Source organism: Neomonachus schauinslandi, unplaced genomic scaffold, assembly GCF_002201575.2.
Source record: "Neomonachus schauinslandi unplaced genomic scaffold, ASM220157v2 HiC_scaffold_83, whole genome shotgun sequence".
Lineage (NCBI taxonomy): Eukaryota > Metazoa > Chordata > Mammalia > Carnivora > Phocidae > Neomonachus > Neomonachus schauinslandi.
The window spans coordinates 4,820-19,999 of NW_025408785.1; the positions used below are offsets into that span (position 1 = coordinate 4,820).

At 60.7% G+C, this 15,180-nt stretch overlaps 1 protein-coding gene across 1 annotated transcript; it reads right to left on the reverse strand.

The window, feature by feature from the left end:
* Nucleotides 1-956: 956 nt before the first annotated feature.
* LOC123323631 (high affinity nerve growth factor receptor) lies at nucleotides 957-14,969 on the reverse strand (the record flags this gene model as incomplete). The annotated part of the gene is made up of 15 exons (XM_044912072.1): nucleotides 957-1,142; nucleotides 2,410-2,568; nucleotides 2,874-3,114; nucleotides 5,315-5,487; nucleotides 5,655-5,785; nucleotides 6,079-6,225; nucleotides 6,725-6,827; nucleotides 7,014-7,069; nucleotides 7,243-7,260; nucleotides 7,642-7,968; nucleotides 9,653-9,785; nucleotides 11,974-12,116; nucleotides 12,335-12,480; nucleotides 13,099-13,167; nucleotides 14,898-14,969. Coding segments are annotated over 15 exons (2,104 nt in total), but the record flags the coding sequence as incomplete, so codon positions are not given.
* Nucleotides 14,970-15,180: the final 211 nt, after the last annotated feature.

Genomic DNA, 15,180 nt, shown 5'->3' on the forward strand with positions numbered 1-15,180 from the left:
GGCACCGCTCCTCCAGGGCTCCTGGTGAGGAAGATGGGGGCGGGCGGGGAGGGCCTCAGCCAGCCTCGGAGCCTACAGAAGCCTGGGGCCATTCTGTAAGGCCAGTGGTGTTCCAGGGGGCAGAGGGGAAGGGAGAGCCCACCTCCTCCTTGGGCAGAATGGGACAGAGAGATGGCTCTGTCCTCAGGAAATAGCCACCTCGCCCAGGCCCCAGTCTCCAGGGGCTGATCTCAAAGCACTCAGAGCCAGGAAGAGTGACAGAGGGGAAGGAACATGGGTCCTGCCTCCCGCATCATTTCTTGCTCCTGCTCCTTCCCTGCCCTGCCACACGCGTGCACACACACATGCACACGCACACACATGCACACTCAAGCGCACTCTCCCTCTCTCTCGTCCATGTTCTACCACGTGCCTGCTCTGTTCTGTGTGCACGAACACCAGGAAGACCTCCCCACCAATGCTTCCATCCTGTCCGCCGCAACGTCTAACTTCTGTCCTTCCCACTACAGCAACAGCCTTCCTGAGCATGAAGTGCGGAGACAGCCGATTCGGGTCTGAGGTTCTGGGAAGCCTGCCCTGAGGCCACCCCACCATGGGGCGGACACAATGGCCCCAGGACCAGGAGGGTTTGCGGCTGCCGTGAGTAAGACTACCGCTGAGGGGGACTAGGGAGGGGAGGAGCATCCCCCTACCTGCGGCTCAATCCCCCTCTCCAGAGTGACGTCATCCCAAGAACTGGCGAGAGACACACGGCCAAGGGATAATAAATATAATTGCTATGACAGGACCCTGCCCAGAGAAGCAGGGACATCCTCCACTCCCAGACCCCATTTGTCCCCTCTGGCATGCTGAGGGTGAGTTAGATGCTTTGAGATCACCCTGGGGCTGCTGGGAGTTGCAGGGGTTACCGAGGGCAGGCCCCAGTGTTCAGGCTGCACAGCCCCTGGGCTGGCCGCCTAGCCCAGGACATCCAAGTAGACGGGAGGCGCCTGGGCCAAGGCCTGCAGCCGGGCATGCACGTCCTTGATGCTGTGGCGTTGCTGGGGCTCCCGCTGCCAGCAGCCCCGCATGATGGCGTAGACCTCCGGTGGGCAGGCCCGGGGCCGCTCCAGCTCCCGCCCCTGCGTGATGCACTCAATCGCCTGGGACCACCAGAGGGAGAGAGAAGAGGGCGCACTGAGCTGGAGCGGGAGGGGGAGGCCAGCAGCTGCACCCCCCACCCCCCACTCCCCACCCCCGCCTCCCTGAGCTCTCCAGGCCGGTCCCACAGATGGCTGGGCCTCTTGGCTATGAATAATCTAAAAGGACGCAGTGAACCCCAAGATTCCTTTCCACCCCGACACTGAGCATGTAGGTAGGCTGGGAAGGCTGAGCTGGGGGTAAGACTGCTTCCCGAAGGGCTGTAATCAGACCTTCAGAAGACTGGCCAGGTGATTTGAGGAAGGGGAGGGGCCCAGGCATTTGCCAAATCCATCAGCCAGGGCTGAGGGCTGAATGGAGGAAGGGAAGGGTCCTCCACCTCTCAGCTCCAGAGGGCAAAAGGAAAGTAGAGCAGGATTGCAGGCAAAGGCCTTGAAAACTGGCTGGCTGGCAATTTAAGGTACAGGGCAACCCCAATTCCTTTTGTCTTCTGTAGGTACCATTCTGTGGGGTCCTAGCACCTCTGAACAGAAACTGCAGCAGGAAAGATCCAAGCTAGACTCCAGGAAGGACTGTTAGAGCAGCTAAGGGATCCAAAGAAGGAGAGATGGCGGCAGGGAGATGGGTGACGGGGCCTGGAGGCTCTTCCCCTCCCTTCTTTCCTCCCTCCCCATTAAAGGACTTGGGTTATGGGCAGCACTAATTCCATTCCTTCTCTCCGTGCTTGAGAAAATTAAAATCTATAACCCTCTCCCCCACCCCAGCAGCCTCCGGGGAGCAGGCTGCATTAGGAGGAGAAATGGAAACTGACAGCTGCGAGCCAAGGAGGGGGTGGGGGGAGCTGCTCTGGGAGACAGAACACCTGGGGCCTGCTCTAGCAGTGTCCAGGGGGGAGGGCAGAGGGAAGGACGGGCCTGTCCTTCCTGCAGTCTGACCTCCAGCCTTCCTGCTGCAGTATCAGGCCCTCTTGTGCTGTGCACCTCTTCCAGGCCTCTCCCTTCCTCCCTGATAATGCCTACCCGGTCTATAAAATGCAGCTAAGCATGGGGGTCTGGGCTCCATCTGTAAAGTGCTTTGAGGCTCCCCCAGGAGCCAGCTGGGCCTGGGCTCGGACTGGGAGTGGAGGCAGGAATCCGAGCGGGAAGAATGCAAGGAGAGAAGGGGACGGACGGAGGCCCAGCCTTGTCGGGCCGCTGGATGGGGCCCCTGCAGTGGGATGGGGCACCCGGGGACCCGAGGGGCAGGGCCGGGGCGGTGGGCAGGGCTGACCTCCGTGTTGGAGAGCTGGTACCAGGGCTGCTTGCCGTAGGTGAAGATCTCCCAGAGCACCACGCCGAAGCTCCACACGTCGCTCTCGGTGGTGAACTTGCGGTAGAGGATGCTCTCGGGCGGCATCCAGCGGATGGGCAGCATGGTGCGGCCCCCCACCTGCAGGCGGCGCCGCGTCATTGCGGGGGGTGGGGGGGGCGGCGCCCGCGCCCCCCCGCCCCCGCTGCTGCCTCCGCCCCGCCCCGTCATTAAAGATGAATGGCAGGGGCTCTGGGGGCCGGCGCTAAGAGGGAAAAAGCGATGGTGGCGTCTCTGTGCGTCCCAGAGAGCGGAGACACACCCTCGTCCGTGGCCCAGGAGGTAAGACAGGGGTTAGAGTCCAGAGAGGCGCAGCCTGGGCCCCCACGCCGCCCAGGAAGAGGAGGGCATGCCCGCGCCCGAGGCGGGGGCCCAAGGACCCTTACGCGGTAATAGTCCGTGCTGTAGATGTCCCTGCTCATGCCGAAGTCGCCGATCTTGACCACTAGGCCTTGGCCCACCAGGCAGTTGCGCGTGGCCAGGTCCCGATGCACGAAGTGCAGACCAGCCAGGTACACCATCCCCGCTGCGACCTGGCTGGCCACGGCCAGAAGCTGCCCCAGGCCCAGGGGCCCGGGAGCCACGTCCTCCCCGCCAGCCAGCAACTTGGCGTCAGGCCCGTGGGACCTGCCAAAGAGTGAGGGAGAGGAGGCCCGGCTGGGGGAGGGGGGAGCCCCCAGGAGGCTGAGGTCACGGAACCAGGGGGGCTGGGGTGGGAGGGGGGAGGAGACTCCCGAGAATGGAAGAAGCAAGGAACAGGGAGGCAGGTGTCTGGAGGGCCTGGGAGGGGGGCCGCCGGGTGTGCCCACCTCCGGAGCCTCCACCACTGCCCACACTTTCCACATTCACGGCCCCCCCCAGGCAGCCCCCTCAAACTCTGAGCCCAGCAGCCAGCTGCCCTCTGGCCCCTGCATCTCTTGCCCATGGACACCTCCCACTGGGTCCTCCAGAAGCTTAGCTTCTTCCCCCAGGTCTGCCCCTGCCTCCGTGAAGGGAAGCTTCCCCCCAGGCTCCGAGCCTGAAACCTGGGGGTCCTCCTGTCTCTCTCGCCTTTGCCCTCACTATTCAGCCTCCGTGGGGTCCTTCTTCCTGCCAAAGGTCTCCAGGACACCCTCCACCTCCCACAGCCACCACTCCAGATCCATCCCTGGTCACTCAGCTCCATTCCCCAGATATTCCTTCTTCTGACCCCTGCCGGAGCCAATGGCTTTGTCGGGCCGGCCCCTGCCCGCGGGCCAACTTTCCCCTCATCTGTTTATTCCTTCACGTAGCCCGGGGCTTACTACACACCTGCAGTGCGCCAGTCACAGAGCTACCTGGGGAGTAGGCCACAGGTCAACAGGGCACCTGATAGGCACTTAGGCTAGGGGTGGGAGAAGTCAGGGGAGACTTCTTGGAGGAAGAGACATTTAAACTGAGACGTAAACCCTGAAGAAAAGAGGTGAGTAAGCCATTCAAAAGGGTCAGAGACAGAGGTGGGTGAAGTGACTGGGAGGAAGACCTGCTGTGCCAGGCAAAGGGTACTGTAAATGCAAAGGCCCCGAGGCTCGAAGGAACAGCTGGGCTTCTCAGGGAATGTCCTCCAGACTCATCTAGGAGCCTTCATGATTCCCTCCTTTGGTTCCCTGTGGCTCCCCGCAGCATTAAGAGCCACTTCTCCCACAGCCTGGGTCCCAGGTGGTGGCCTGTCCCTGGCCTGCATCCCCACACTCAGCACTGAGCCCACACGGTGTCTGGTGAGCCAGGCCTCTGGTCTGGCCTCCCATGGACTCCAGTCTCCTGAGCCCATCCACCTCCACACTCCACGTGGGGGTCTCATCACCTCCCTCCTGCTCCCCACCCTGCATGGGCTCCTCCTCCTCCACAGGATAAGCTCAGACTCAAGGTCTCTCCCAACTGAATTCTATAGCTTGACGGTGTGGATGACCCTTCACTCCCAAGGGGGTGTTCAGAGACCAAATCACGACCATCAGCTGCACAGCCACACAGCGCTTTCTCATCCAGAACCACAGCCCCCCACTGTCCCTCTTACTGGCAGGGAAACTGAGGTCAGAGAGGAAAGCTATTTGGCTCAGCTAGGAGGTCACAGCTGAGTGCAAGCCTGGCCCTCCCCCTACCCACCTCACACCTCACAGGGCGCCATCCTGGGAAAGGGGGCATTCTCATCCAAGGACTCAACAAAGGGAACATGTGACCATCACAGTCAGGGGCTGACAGCAGGGCTCTACTTGGGGTCATACTCCCCCCTGTGTGCCTGTGGGCAAGCCACTTACGCCTCATCTGTGAAATGGGCACATTTCTTAAAGCTATTAAAATCATCGGCACACATTAGTAAATGTGTCAGTTGTTCTGCCACAGCAAAAGAAATTAATTTTTAGTGACGTTCTTCGAGTATAAATGGCCATATACGCTTGAAGATTATGAAGAATACATATATATTAGGGTGATTATTCAGACACACGTGTCCATGCATGCGCAGCCAGGGTGCAGAGTACCTGGAAGGCCTGTTACCGTCGCCATAGCTCTCCACGCTGTCACCCCCACAGGCCTGGTTCTGCGCGCCCCCCTGCACATGCAAACACTCTCTGCAAGTCACTGTCCTGACTTCTGCTCGCGCCCCACCCCCCCAACTACCGCCACCATGTCCTTGGCGCAGACGGCCCCCCATCCACACAGCCACCTTCGAGCTCCTCCAGGACAGGAGCCCGGCCCTCTTGCTACGTCTGGTGTCCCCCCTCGGTTCGACAGACCATTGGGGATGCGCTTGCAGGGAAGGGGTACAGGGGCTCAGAGCCAGAGGCCAGCGCTGGTGGCCAGGCACTCCTACCGGAGGAAGCGGTTAAGGTCCCCATGGCGCATGTACTCAAAGACCATGAGCAGCGGACGGCCCTCGGTGCAGACCCCAAAGAAGCGCACGATATGCTGATGCTGCAGCATGGTGAGCAGCTGGGCCTCTCGCTGGAAGTCCTGCCTGGCGCTCTCCGACACCTCCTTCAGCGCCTGGACGCCGGGGCGCAGCGGGACTGGGTGAGGGGCCCCCTCCCCTGCCCACACCCAAGGGGGCCACACCCCGCAGCCCACCCCCCAGCCTGGGCACCCAGTCCTGGAACCGGGGTGCTCTGGGACGTGGGACCCGGGCCAGCAGCAGCTCATAGACAGGGTCGTACCTTAACGGCCACGAGCATCTTGTCCTGCTCAGACAACAGGTTGTGGCACTCCGCAAGGAAGACCTTCCCAAAGGCGCCTTCGCCCAACTCCCATTTGAGCACGATGTCCTGGCGCTTGATGTGATGAACACCTGCCGGGAGGAGGGAGGCCTGCAGGGTCAGACCTGAGCCCCCGTGCTGGGAAGGACTGGCCGGCAGGCCTGGGGGCAGCGCAAGGCTGCCAGCCAAGGGGGTGGCTGGGGACTGAAACTGAGCCTTTGGGCATTCCCCAAAGCCCCATACTGCGGTGTGGACGGGGAAAGGAGGGATGGGAGGGGAGGCTGGTTCAGGCCTGGGGTGGACAAAGGAGACGACACAGGGGCTTCTGCACACGCGCACACACACCCGGGCTCACCCCCACCCTTGACCCAGGATAGTCCCTCACAGGCATCACTGAAGTATTGTGGGTTCTCGATGATGTGGCCTTGGAGCCCAGAGCCTTTGCCCTCAGTGGGGGACAAGGAGCTGCCACCTAATGTCATGAAATGCAGGGACATGGCCAGTCCGTCCTCTGGAGCCAGCACAGCTGCCCCTGGGGAAGCAACACAGCCTTACGGAGGGGTCACAACCCAGGTACACACCCCAGCCCCTGTCAGGCTGCAGGGCACCAGGCAACCCCGGCCTGTAACTTGCAGGGGAGGGGCCGGGGAGCGAGGGAGCGAGGGAGCCCGCAGGGGATGGGGAGGCACTATGGCCTCTCTCTGTCTGGCTCCTGCCCAACCCCAGGCCCAGTGGGCCACCAAAGAACTCGCCCCCCCCGCAGAGCTCAGACCTCCCAGACCCACTTAGTGTTTGACTATAATCCAGCCGCCAATTAGCAGCTGCTGCCTGACACTCTCCCAGCCGCAGCCCCGACAGACGCGCCCCGCGGCCAGGCCCGCGTCCACCCCAGTGCACACCCCCTAGCTCTCCACCGTGTGCAGGCCCCCCACACGGAGGACGGGGTCAGGGAGAGCCCGTGGGAAACAAAGCCAGCAGGACGGACGGACAGACAGACGGACGGACAGCCCCACTGCAGCACCCCGACTCACGGTTGATCCCAAACTTGTTCCTCCGTCCACATTTGTTGAGCACAAGGAAGAACGTGGAAAGGAAGAGGCAGGCAAAGACAGCCAGGCCCACGGCCACTGAGACCTGGGGGTGGGGGTGGTCAGAGCCGAGCTTCTCCTGCTCCCTCAGAGTCCCCCCAGAACAAACAGCTCCCCATCCTGCGTGGGAGCCCAGAGCGGGGCCCCCAGACCTGCATCCTCCTCCCTGACAAGCCACGAGCCCAGCCTCCCGATCCCAAGGCTGAGACCAGCTTCCCCATCTCATGCTCACCCCAAAAGGGGTTTCATCCTTCTTCTCCACTGGGTCTCCGGAAGTGCTGTTAGTGTCTGTGGGGACACAGGGCACGGATAGTGGGCCTCGGCCCACGCCGTGTCTCGTGCAGCAGCTCCCCCCCCACCCGCCCCTGCTGAGCCCTTGGGGATCAGGTCAGCTGTGCCCTCTGCCCCAGCCTCGGCTTCAGGGACCAGACAGAACCTGCCCTCCGGCCTGGGCTACTCACCCACTGGCGAGAAGGAGACTGCAGTGGGAGGAGGAGAGAAAGCAGTCAGATGAGGGGGAGGAGGTCAGTGAGTTTCCCCCCCACTCATCCCTTCCTGGGGCGGTGGGTGGGGTGGGGAGGTGGGGCGGCTGGACCTCGAGGAGAAGAGGCACGCAGCCCTTCTCCAGCTGGGCCACCGATGCCCTGGTGCACCACCCTCTCCTCGGCCAGCCCAGGGAGCGGGGCAGCCCAGGGCTTCGGGGCTCCTGGGGTTCGGGGGAGGCAGGGCAGGGAGGCCAGCGCGGAGCCGGACACCAGAGCTCCAGGACCAGGCCTCCCCGCCGCGCCCGGATCTGTGCCCTGAGGGGCGGGGGGCAGGGCAGCCCCAGAGGGGGGTGGGGCTCGGGGTGGCCCTCGCACCCGGGATGGGGTCCTCGGGGTTGAACTCGAAAGGGTTGTCCATGAAGGCGGCCATGACAAAGGCGGAGGCCTGGCCCAAGAGGTTGGCGGCCAGCAGCGTGTAGTTGCCGTTGTTGACGTGGGTGGGCTGGTTGAGGCGCAGGCAGCCGTGCCGCACGGTCTCGTTGGCCGCGGGCTCCAGGAACTCGGTGAAGATGAAGCTGGTCTCGTTGAGCACGGAGCCGTTGAAGAGCCAGCGCAGAGAGGGCGCCGGCTGCCCGTCCACCGAGAAGGGGATGCACCAGTGGTGTAGTTCCACTGGCTTGTGCAGCTGCACGCTGGCCGGGACTGCAGGCCAGACGGGGACAGCCGCAAGTCAGGGAGCAGCCGGAGGGGACCCAGCGCCCACCTGACAAGTCGGGGTGGGGGCAGAACCAGAAATCAGGTGGCGGTGGGCCAGCAGGCCCAAAGCAATGCACAAGGAGGGACCTCCGGAAGAAAGGTGACGGTCAATCTTAAATGAACCAGGCAGCAGCTGCATACAATTCAGAGGCTCGGCCAGCCTCTGTGGTGGCCGTCAGTGACAGCCCCAGGGAAGCGGGTCCCGGCTATGGGAATGAAACACGCGGTCTTTTGGATAAGGGATCCAGAAAAATGAAGTGCAATCAAGCTTAAGAAGACCAGGACAGGGCCTACACGTCAAACAAGCAAAAAATATGTAGTTAAACAGCTTTTGGAAAGGGGCGCCTGGGGGGCTCAGTGGGTTAAGAGTCTGCCTTTGGCCCAGGTCATGGTCTCAGGGTTTTGGGATCGAGCCCAGAATCAGGCATCAGGCTGCCGGTGCAGTGGTAAGCCTGCTTCTGCCTCTCCCTCTGGCCCTCCCCCTGCTCATTCTCTCTCTCTTTAACAAATAAATAAATAAAATCCTTAAAAAAAAAAAAAAAAAAAAAGCTTTTGGAAAAAAAATGTATGGGTTTGAAATAGACCCAACCTGAGGAGAGCAAAAGCCTCTTGATAATAGATACATAGATGTGCAGGGGCACCACTCCGCAGGAAAGGACCTAAGGAACAACAGCTGCTCCCAGCACCACCGGTGAATCTTACAAATGCAATGTTGCACAGAAGAAACTAAGCCCAGAATAATACTTGCAGGAGGATTCCATCTCTAGACCGTACGCCAACAGGGAAAACTAAACCACACTGAGAGGGAAGCACACGTGTGTGAAATTGTTTTTAAAAGCAAGGAAACGATTATCCCAAAAGTCGGGATGGTGCAGAGAAAAAGGATGGGGAGAGGAAAGGGACTGTGTTCTGAAGAGCCAAAGACTAATTATTGTTTAAAGTATCTATGTTTTATGCACATATCTACCTTATATTTCACAATTAAAGAAGAAAAATTGCAAAATGTACAGGGTTTAAAGTAATTTGTTGGCAGACCTAGGGAAATTAGGCAGCGAGCATAAAGAAGAGCTGGGGAGGAGAATCTCTTCTTTTAAAACTCGGATGTGGGGGCGCCTGGGTGGCTCAGTTGGTTAAGCATCTGCCTTCGGCTCAGGTCATGATCCCAGGGTCCTGGGATCGAGCCCCGCATCGGGCTCCCTGCTCAGTGGGGAGTCTGCTTCTCCCTCTGACCCTCCTCCCTCTCATGCTCTCTGTCTCTCATTCTCTCCCTCACAAATAAAGAAAATCTTAAAAAAAAATTAAAAATAAATAAATAAAACTCGGATGTGGGACAAAAGTGCTCCGGTGGGCAGGCAGTGAAGTAATGCGCGAGAGCGGCCAGGCAGCTGGCTGCCTCAGGTAGCAAGCCTTGGGCAGGGAGCCAGAAAGAAATCCATCCCCATCCCTCTGGCCTTGACGAGCCCCCAGGACTTCCCCCACAGGATCAGGTTTTCTTGGGAATCTGGAAACAGCTGGGCGGGAGCAGCTGTGGAGATACATATCCCAGCCCCTTCCTCCAGCCCCTGCCCCTCAGAGCCTCTTTCCAGGGAAGAAGGGGGGTGTGTGTGGGGGGGGGGTCACTGGGACTCACAGGAGACGTTGACCTGCACGGAGACTTCGGCCCGGCCCATGTCATTCTCCGCCCAGCATGTCACATTCTTCTTATTGAGGTCACTGGTGACATTGGCCAGGGTCAGCCCCAGGGATGGCAGACCCCCAGATTGCTGGGTCAGGAAAGAGAAGGGTAAATGAGGGAGAGTGTCAGCAGGCGTGGGTATGGAGGCAGGGGGCTGGAGCTGATATCTTTGGGGCACCCCTGTGGCTCCAGATGGAAAAGAAAGGAGTGGAGAGAACGGGGGGAGGGAAGAGGTAGAGGAGAGAATGCTCCCCCCCCCCTTAGAGCTTGTTCGCAGACTATCTCCTGGACCATTTATTTAATGATCCGAAAAAATCTAGAACATGACCAGTAACTTCAAAACAGGCGCAGAATACCCTGAACCAGGACCACCATCTGAGCAGCTCAACAGATGTCAAGAACTCCAAGTACCAGACAGACACAACTCATTCTTGCTTTACACACAGTTCTAACAGTCTCCGCCCAGGGGAGACCAGAAAAATGGGCTGGCAGGGCATTGGGTAGGCACAGCGGCAGCACCCCGAGCCCCTCTGGCAGATAAACACGGAGAGTGAAGCTAGCGGCCAAGTGACTTCATTCTGAATCATCATCAGAAGACTCAATCAGGTTCAGATTCTCTTCCTAAGAAACTGTGGATATGTGTCAGTCACACGACCTTAGGACAATTCCTAATCTTGCTGAACCTTGGCTTTCTTGCTTTGTAAGCCAAGGACGTAAGACAAAATGATCTTTTGACATTTTAGAAAGCTATTTCCATAAAATGATGGAAGTCAATGGAGCAGTGGACAAACCTCATTTATCTGGAAATTTCAGAAATGCGGAATCCTGCAACTAAGTGCTAGAGGAGGTGAAGTTTCCCCGGGCTTCCACTGGAATGGAAGCTCGAAGTTCCAGAAGAGCTCTCTAGCCTCTTGTGCAGGCTCTGGCTTCCAGCCTCCTCCAGGGGAAGCCCGGTCCTGCCCCAAGCTTCTGTCTGTGGCCCCGTCTCCCCCAAATCCCTGGGGGTGCAGGGCAGCCCATCAACTCTTCCCTTGGAGCTGCTCTGCCACCGTCCCCTCTCCTGAGGGTGACCAGCCTCCCTTGCCCTCCACTGAACCCAGTTGGGTGTGACTTTTCTGTAGGAAGTTTCTAGAAAACAGAAGTGGTAACAAACACGTAAATCTCCCTAAGAGAAAAGCAAAACCCTGGAATTTCCCAAAACAGCTGAGCAGAAGTCTCTCGGCCAATGGTCATGGCCAACCTCTTGCCTCTGCCTTGTTCCCTTTCCATCACTCACTCTCAGTGGCTCTGCTCAGCGGCTCGGGTTCCCCCCCACCATAGCTGGGTCCCCAGCTCCAGTGGCTCTTCCTTCTTTCAGTATTGTTCCAGGGGCCTCCAGCAATCCCGGGGGTGGGTCTCCTCTCCAAGTGAACACACTGGCCCGGCTCCTCCAATGGGCTGGACCCTGTGTGCCCGCCCATGTGGGGCCAGATTGATGGGTGGGCACAGCCTACTGTCGGCCTCGGCTGACCTTGTCCACAAGGCCTGAGTCAGCTGTTGGCTGCTCGTGGCTGCCTGAGCACAAAGGGCCAGGCACGGGAAGATGCCCAAAGACACATCCACACAACAGAGATAGCAGCCAGAGAGTGCCCAGAGGCGGTTGGGACATCAAAGGTCATCACGTCCACCTCCTCAGTTGACAACCAGGCGGGGACATCAAAGGTCATCACATCCACCTCCTCAGTTCACAGATAAGAAAACCAAAGTATAGGCATATTAAGGGATTCTTCCGAAAGTCAGTCCAAAAATTCATTAGTGAGAAAGCTGGGCCCAGACCTGGACCTTCTTTACTAATAAGCTCATCACACACCCAAGAGGATGCTGCTTCCACAATCTCCAGACAAAGATGGGAAGGACCCTGAGATGCGACTGGATGCAGGACCACGAATCCTGTGCGCTCTCCCCCTGGTCCTGTTCCCTTGTCTACAAAGCCAGTGGATGGGAGGGATGGTCTGTGGGTCCAGGGACTGTCTCTCTGGCAGTGAGCGCCATGTTCCCAGAGAGGGGCCTGGGGTCCCCGCTGGGCCAGTGCCCACCCTGAGGGCATGTGGGTGCCTGCCCCACAGAACGAGTCTGAGCCCCGTGGGCTGAAACCGTATCTGCCCCTCCCTTGCGTTCCATGTGCTTCTTCCTCACTGTCTTTCTTTTCCCGGCTTTGTCCCCTGTGTCCTGTCCAAGCCTTTCCCGGGGAGAGGAGAAGAGGAGGGACAGGGATGGGGCAGTGAAGGGCTTCTCACCGTCACTGTGGCCAAGTCCTCCAGCTCCGTGAGGATCCAGCCGGCCCCCTCCAGGCCCCGCCCCTCCACCAGGCACTGCAGCGACACGTCGTCGCCCACGTCCACGGAGGTGTTGGGCATCTGGACCTTCAGCACAGGCACGCCTGGTGGCCCAGGATAGCCGAGGCACATTAGAGCAGGGCGCGGCCCCAGGGCTTTCTCCCCCACGTTCCCTAGTGGCCCCGAGCCCCCGCCAGCGATGCCCAGTGCCCTCCAACCTTCAGCACCCCCAGCTCTTGCCCATGTCCATTCCGCAGTCCCCTGCCCAGTGCTCCCTCTGCAGGCATGCGGCCCCCCCGCCCCCCCCCCCCCCGGCACCTACCGCAGCTAGCGTTGGACAAGAAGGCCAGGGGCCCCTGCCCGGGACACTGCAGCTTCTGGCCGCGCACGCCGCCCAGCCCCGCCTCCTCCCAGCGCAGCAGCCAGCGCAGGGCACACGTGCAGCGCAGAGGGTTCCCCGACAGGACCCTGTGGGCATGGGGGACACCGAGGGAGTCGGGGACGGGCCGGCGTCGGGCCTGAGGCGCCACAGAGAATGCAGTAACACGCAGGAGGGGGTGCGGTCGGTCGGCAGGGCGGGGGGCAGGATCCGGAGGTGAGGAATGGGGCAGAGGAGAAGGTCCTCTCAGGCACCCCAGGCACAAGACGTTATTGCAAGAAATAGAATCCAGAAAGCCCAGGGGCCGGCTGGGGGCTACATGGCATTCGCCTGCCCCAGCGGGCTCCTCAGGAAGACAGGCCGGGGGAGGACTCTGCGCGGGACGACGGAGGGAAGGGCAGTGTGTTCCGAGTGACCCAGGGGCCTTAGGTGCCAACCACACACACCCGGCCACGGTCCCAGGCGGCCCCTGTGCGCGGGGCGCTGGCGAGGTGGGCAGACGCGCGCACGCACTCAGCTGGCCAGCTCTGCCCCCACACCCTGGCCGCCCCCAGGGCAGGAGTGCCCTCCAGGGGACCTGCGGCCTTGGATGGGGGTCACGGGCGTGGGCAGAGTCCCCAAAGAGCAACCCTCCGCCACAGCTCCACACAGAGATGTGCGTGAGCGGGCGCGCACAGTGCTCTGGCCCCTGGAAGGCCCACACTCACAGCTCCTGCAGGGGGAGGCCCTGGACGGTTTTCCAGGAGAGAGACTCCAAAGCGTTGAAGGAGAGATTCCTGTGGGAGTTGAGACAGAGACAGCCGCCTTGAGCCCCCGACCTCGCTCTGACCCAGGGTGAGGAGGGAAGAGCGGCAGGAAGCTGACATCTGGCTTCTCCTCCCCAGCCCAGGCAACTAGAACCAGCCTCGGAGGCACCGGGGCTGGGACAGGTTAGGCTCTTGGAGTCGCCCTCTTTTCTCTGGGAGAGCGAGGGTTAACCCCACCTAACCCCCTCCCCAGACCCCGGTGGGGGGGGTCTCAGGGAACAGCCTGCTCCCCTCTCCCTGCCTTGGCCCCAGCTGGCAAAGTGCTGAGGCCCCAGCTGGGGGAAGGGACTCCATCTGTGCTCCCCTGCCCCGGAGCCCAGAACCGGCCAGAAGAAAAGGGGGATGGTGACCAGGATCTCCGAGTACTTCCTCAGCTTCTCCCTGCCTCCTTCCTTCCCCTCCTCAGGGCCCCCAGGCCCCGGGCCCCCAGCTGCAGACACGGAGAGAGTGCCAGCCAAGAGGTGCCAGCTCTGGGCCACACAGCGAGCTGGGTAAGGAGCCCCACGCCAGCCTGCTACTCCGGGGGCTCTCCGTCTATGGGGACTGCCCTGGCCCGTCTCCTTGCCTAGCTGTCCTACAGTTTGTGGGGGCTGAGTGGGGTTGGCACCACCACACAGAGATCAGAAAGAATGCCCAGTCCAGCACCAGACACAGCGGGGTGTGGCCTCGGCCCAGAAACGTCGCCTCTGTGATTCTCAGAATCCTCATCTATAAAAGGGAGCTGACATGCTCTCTCACCCAAGTTGATTGTGAAGATTCACGGACATAAGTGTCGTGAGGTGTCACTGGGTACTCATTTTTTTTTTTATATTTTTGTTTATTTATTTGACAGAGAGAGACACAGCGAGAGAGGGAACACAAGCAGGGGGAGTGGGAGAGGGAGAAGCAGGCTGCCCGCCGAGCAGGGAGCCCAATGGGGGGCTCGATCCCAGGACCCTGGGATCATGACCTGAGCCGAAGGCAGGCGCTTAACGACTGAGCCACCCAGGCGCCCCTGGGTACTCATTTTTAACTGAAGCCCCAGTATGTCGTGAGTGATGTGAGTAACATCACCTTTTCTGTTGTTGCTACATCATCGGACACAGCAGAGACTTTAGAGGACCCCGCACAACCCCATGAATGGCAGGACCCCAGCACCCTGCCGTCTGTCTGTCTGTTCGCCATGGTAAGAAGGAGGGGCTGAACTCCTGGCCCCAGAAGCCCAGAGACGGGGCTGCCAGGGACTCCAAGAGTCTCCCTCTCCTGCCCCTCGCTGCCCCTCCCCACCATCTACAGAGAGACAGCTGTGACTCCCAGGGGTGGGCAGGGCGACTAGTGGCGGATCCAATGCCCCAGCTCCCAGGCTATCCCGGGGGCCAGTGAGGGGGTGGGAGATGGAGCCCGGGCCAGAATGTGGAGCACGCTCCTGTCCCTTGCTCCCTTTGGACTGGTATGTGTCTGAACTCCAGAAAGAAAAACGGGGCAGGCACCCAGGACGTCCCGTAGCATGAAGCGTGGAAGCGAGAACCCATGACCCCGCTGGTGCCCAGAGCACAATCATCCCTGAAGGAGATGCGGAAGAGCCCCAGGAGAATGGGAGAGGCCACATCCCTGACCAGGTCGGGGCCTTCTTCACAACAGCTGGGGGGTGGGGCACAAGCCCAGCAGCCACTCAAGTCTGAGGGTCCTCCCACTCCCTCTGCCCAGCCCTGGCCACTCACAGGCGACTGAGCCGAGGAGTGAAACGGAAGGCATCGGGCGCCACGGAATGGAGTCCACTCTTCACGATGGTGCTGGGGAGGGGGAAGCAGGGTCAGCCCACAGGGCCTCCGCTCCCCTGGGCCCCGCCTCTCTGCCCACACCAGACCCCGGACCTCAGTGCTGAGTCCTGGACCCCCCATCTCCCCACAGCCTCCTCAGCTACCCTGAACCTTGCCTCTCTGCCCACAGCCCTGGCCCCCAGTGCTGAGTCCTGGACCCCCCATCTCCCCACAGCCTCCCCAG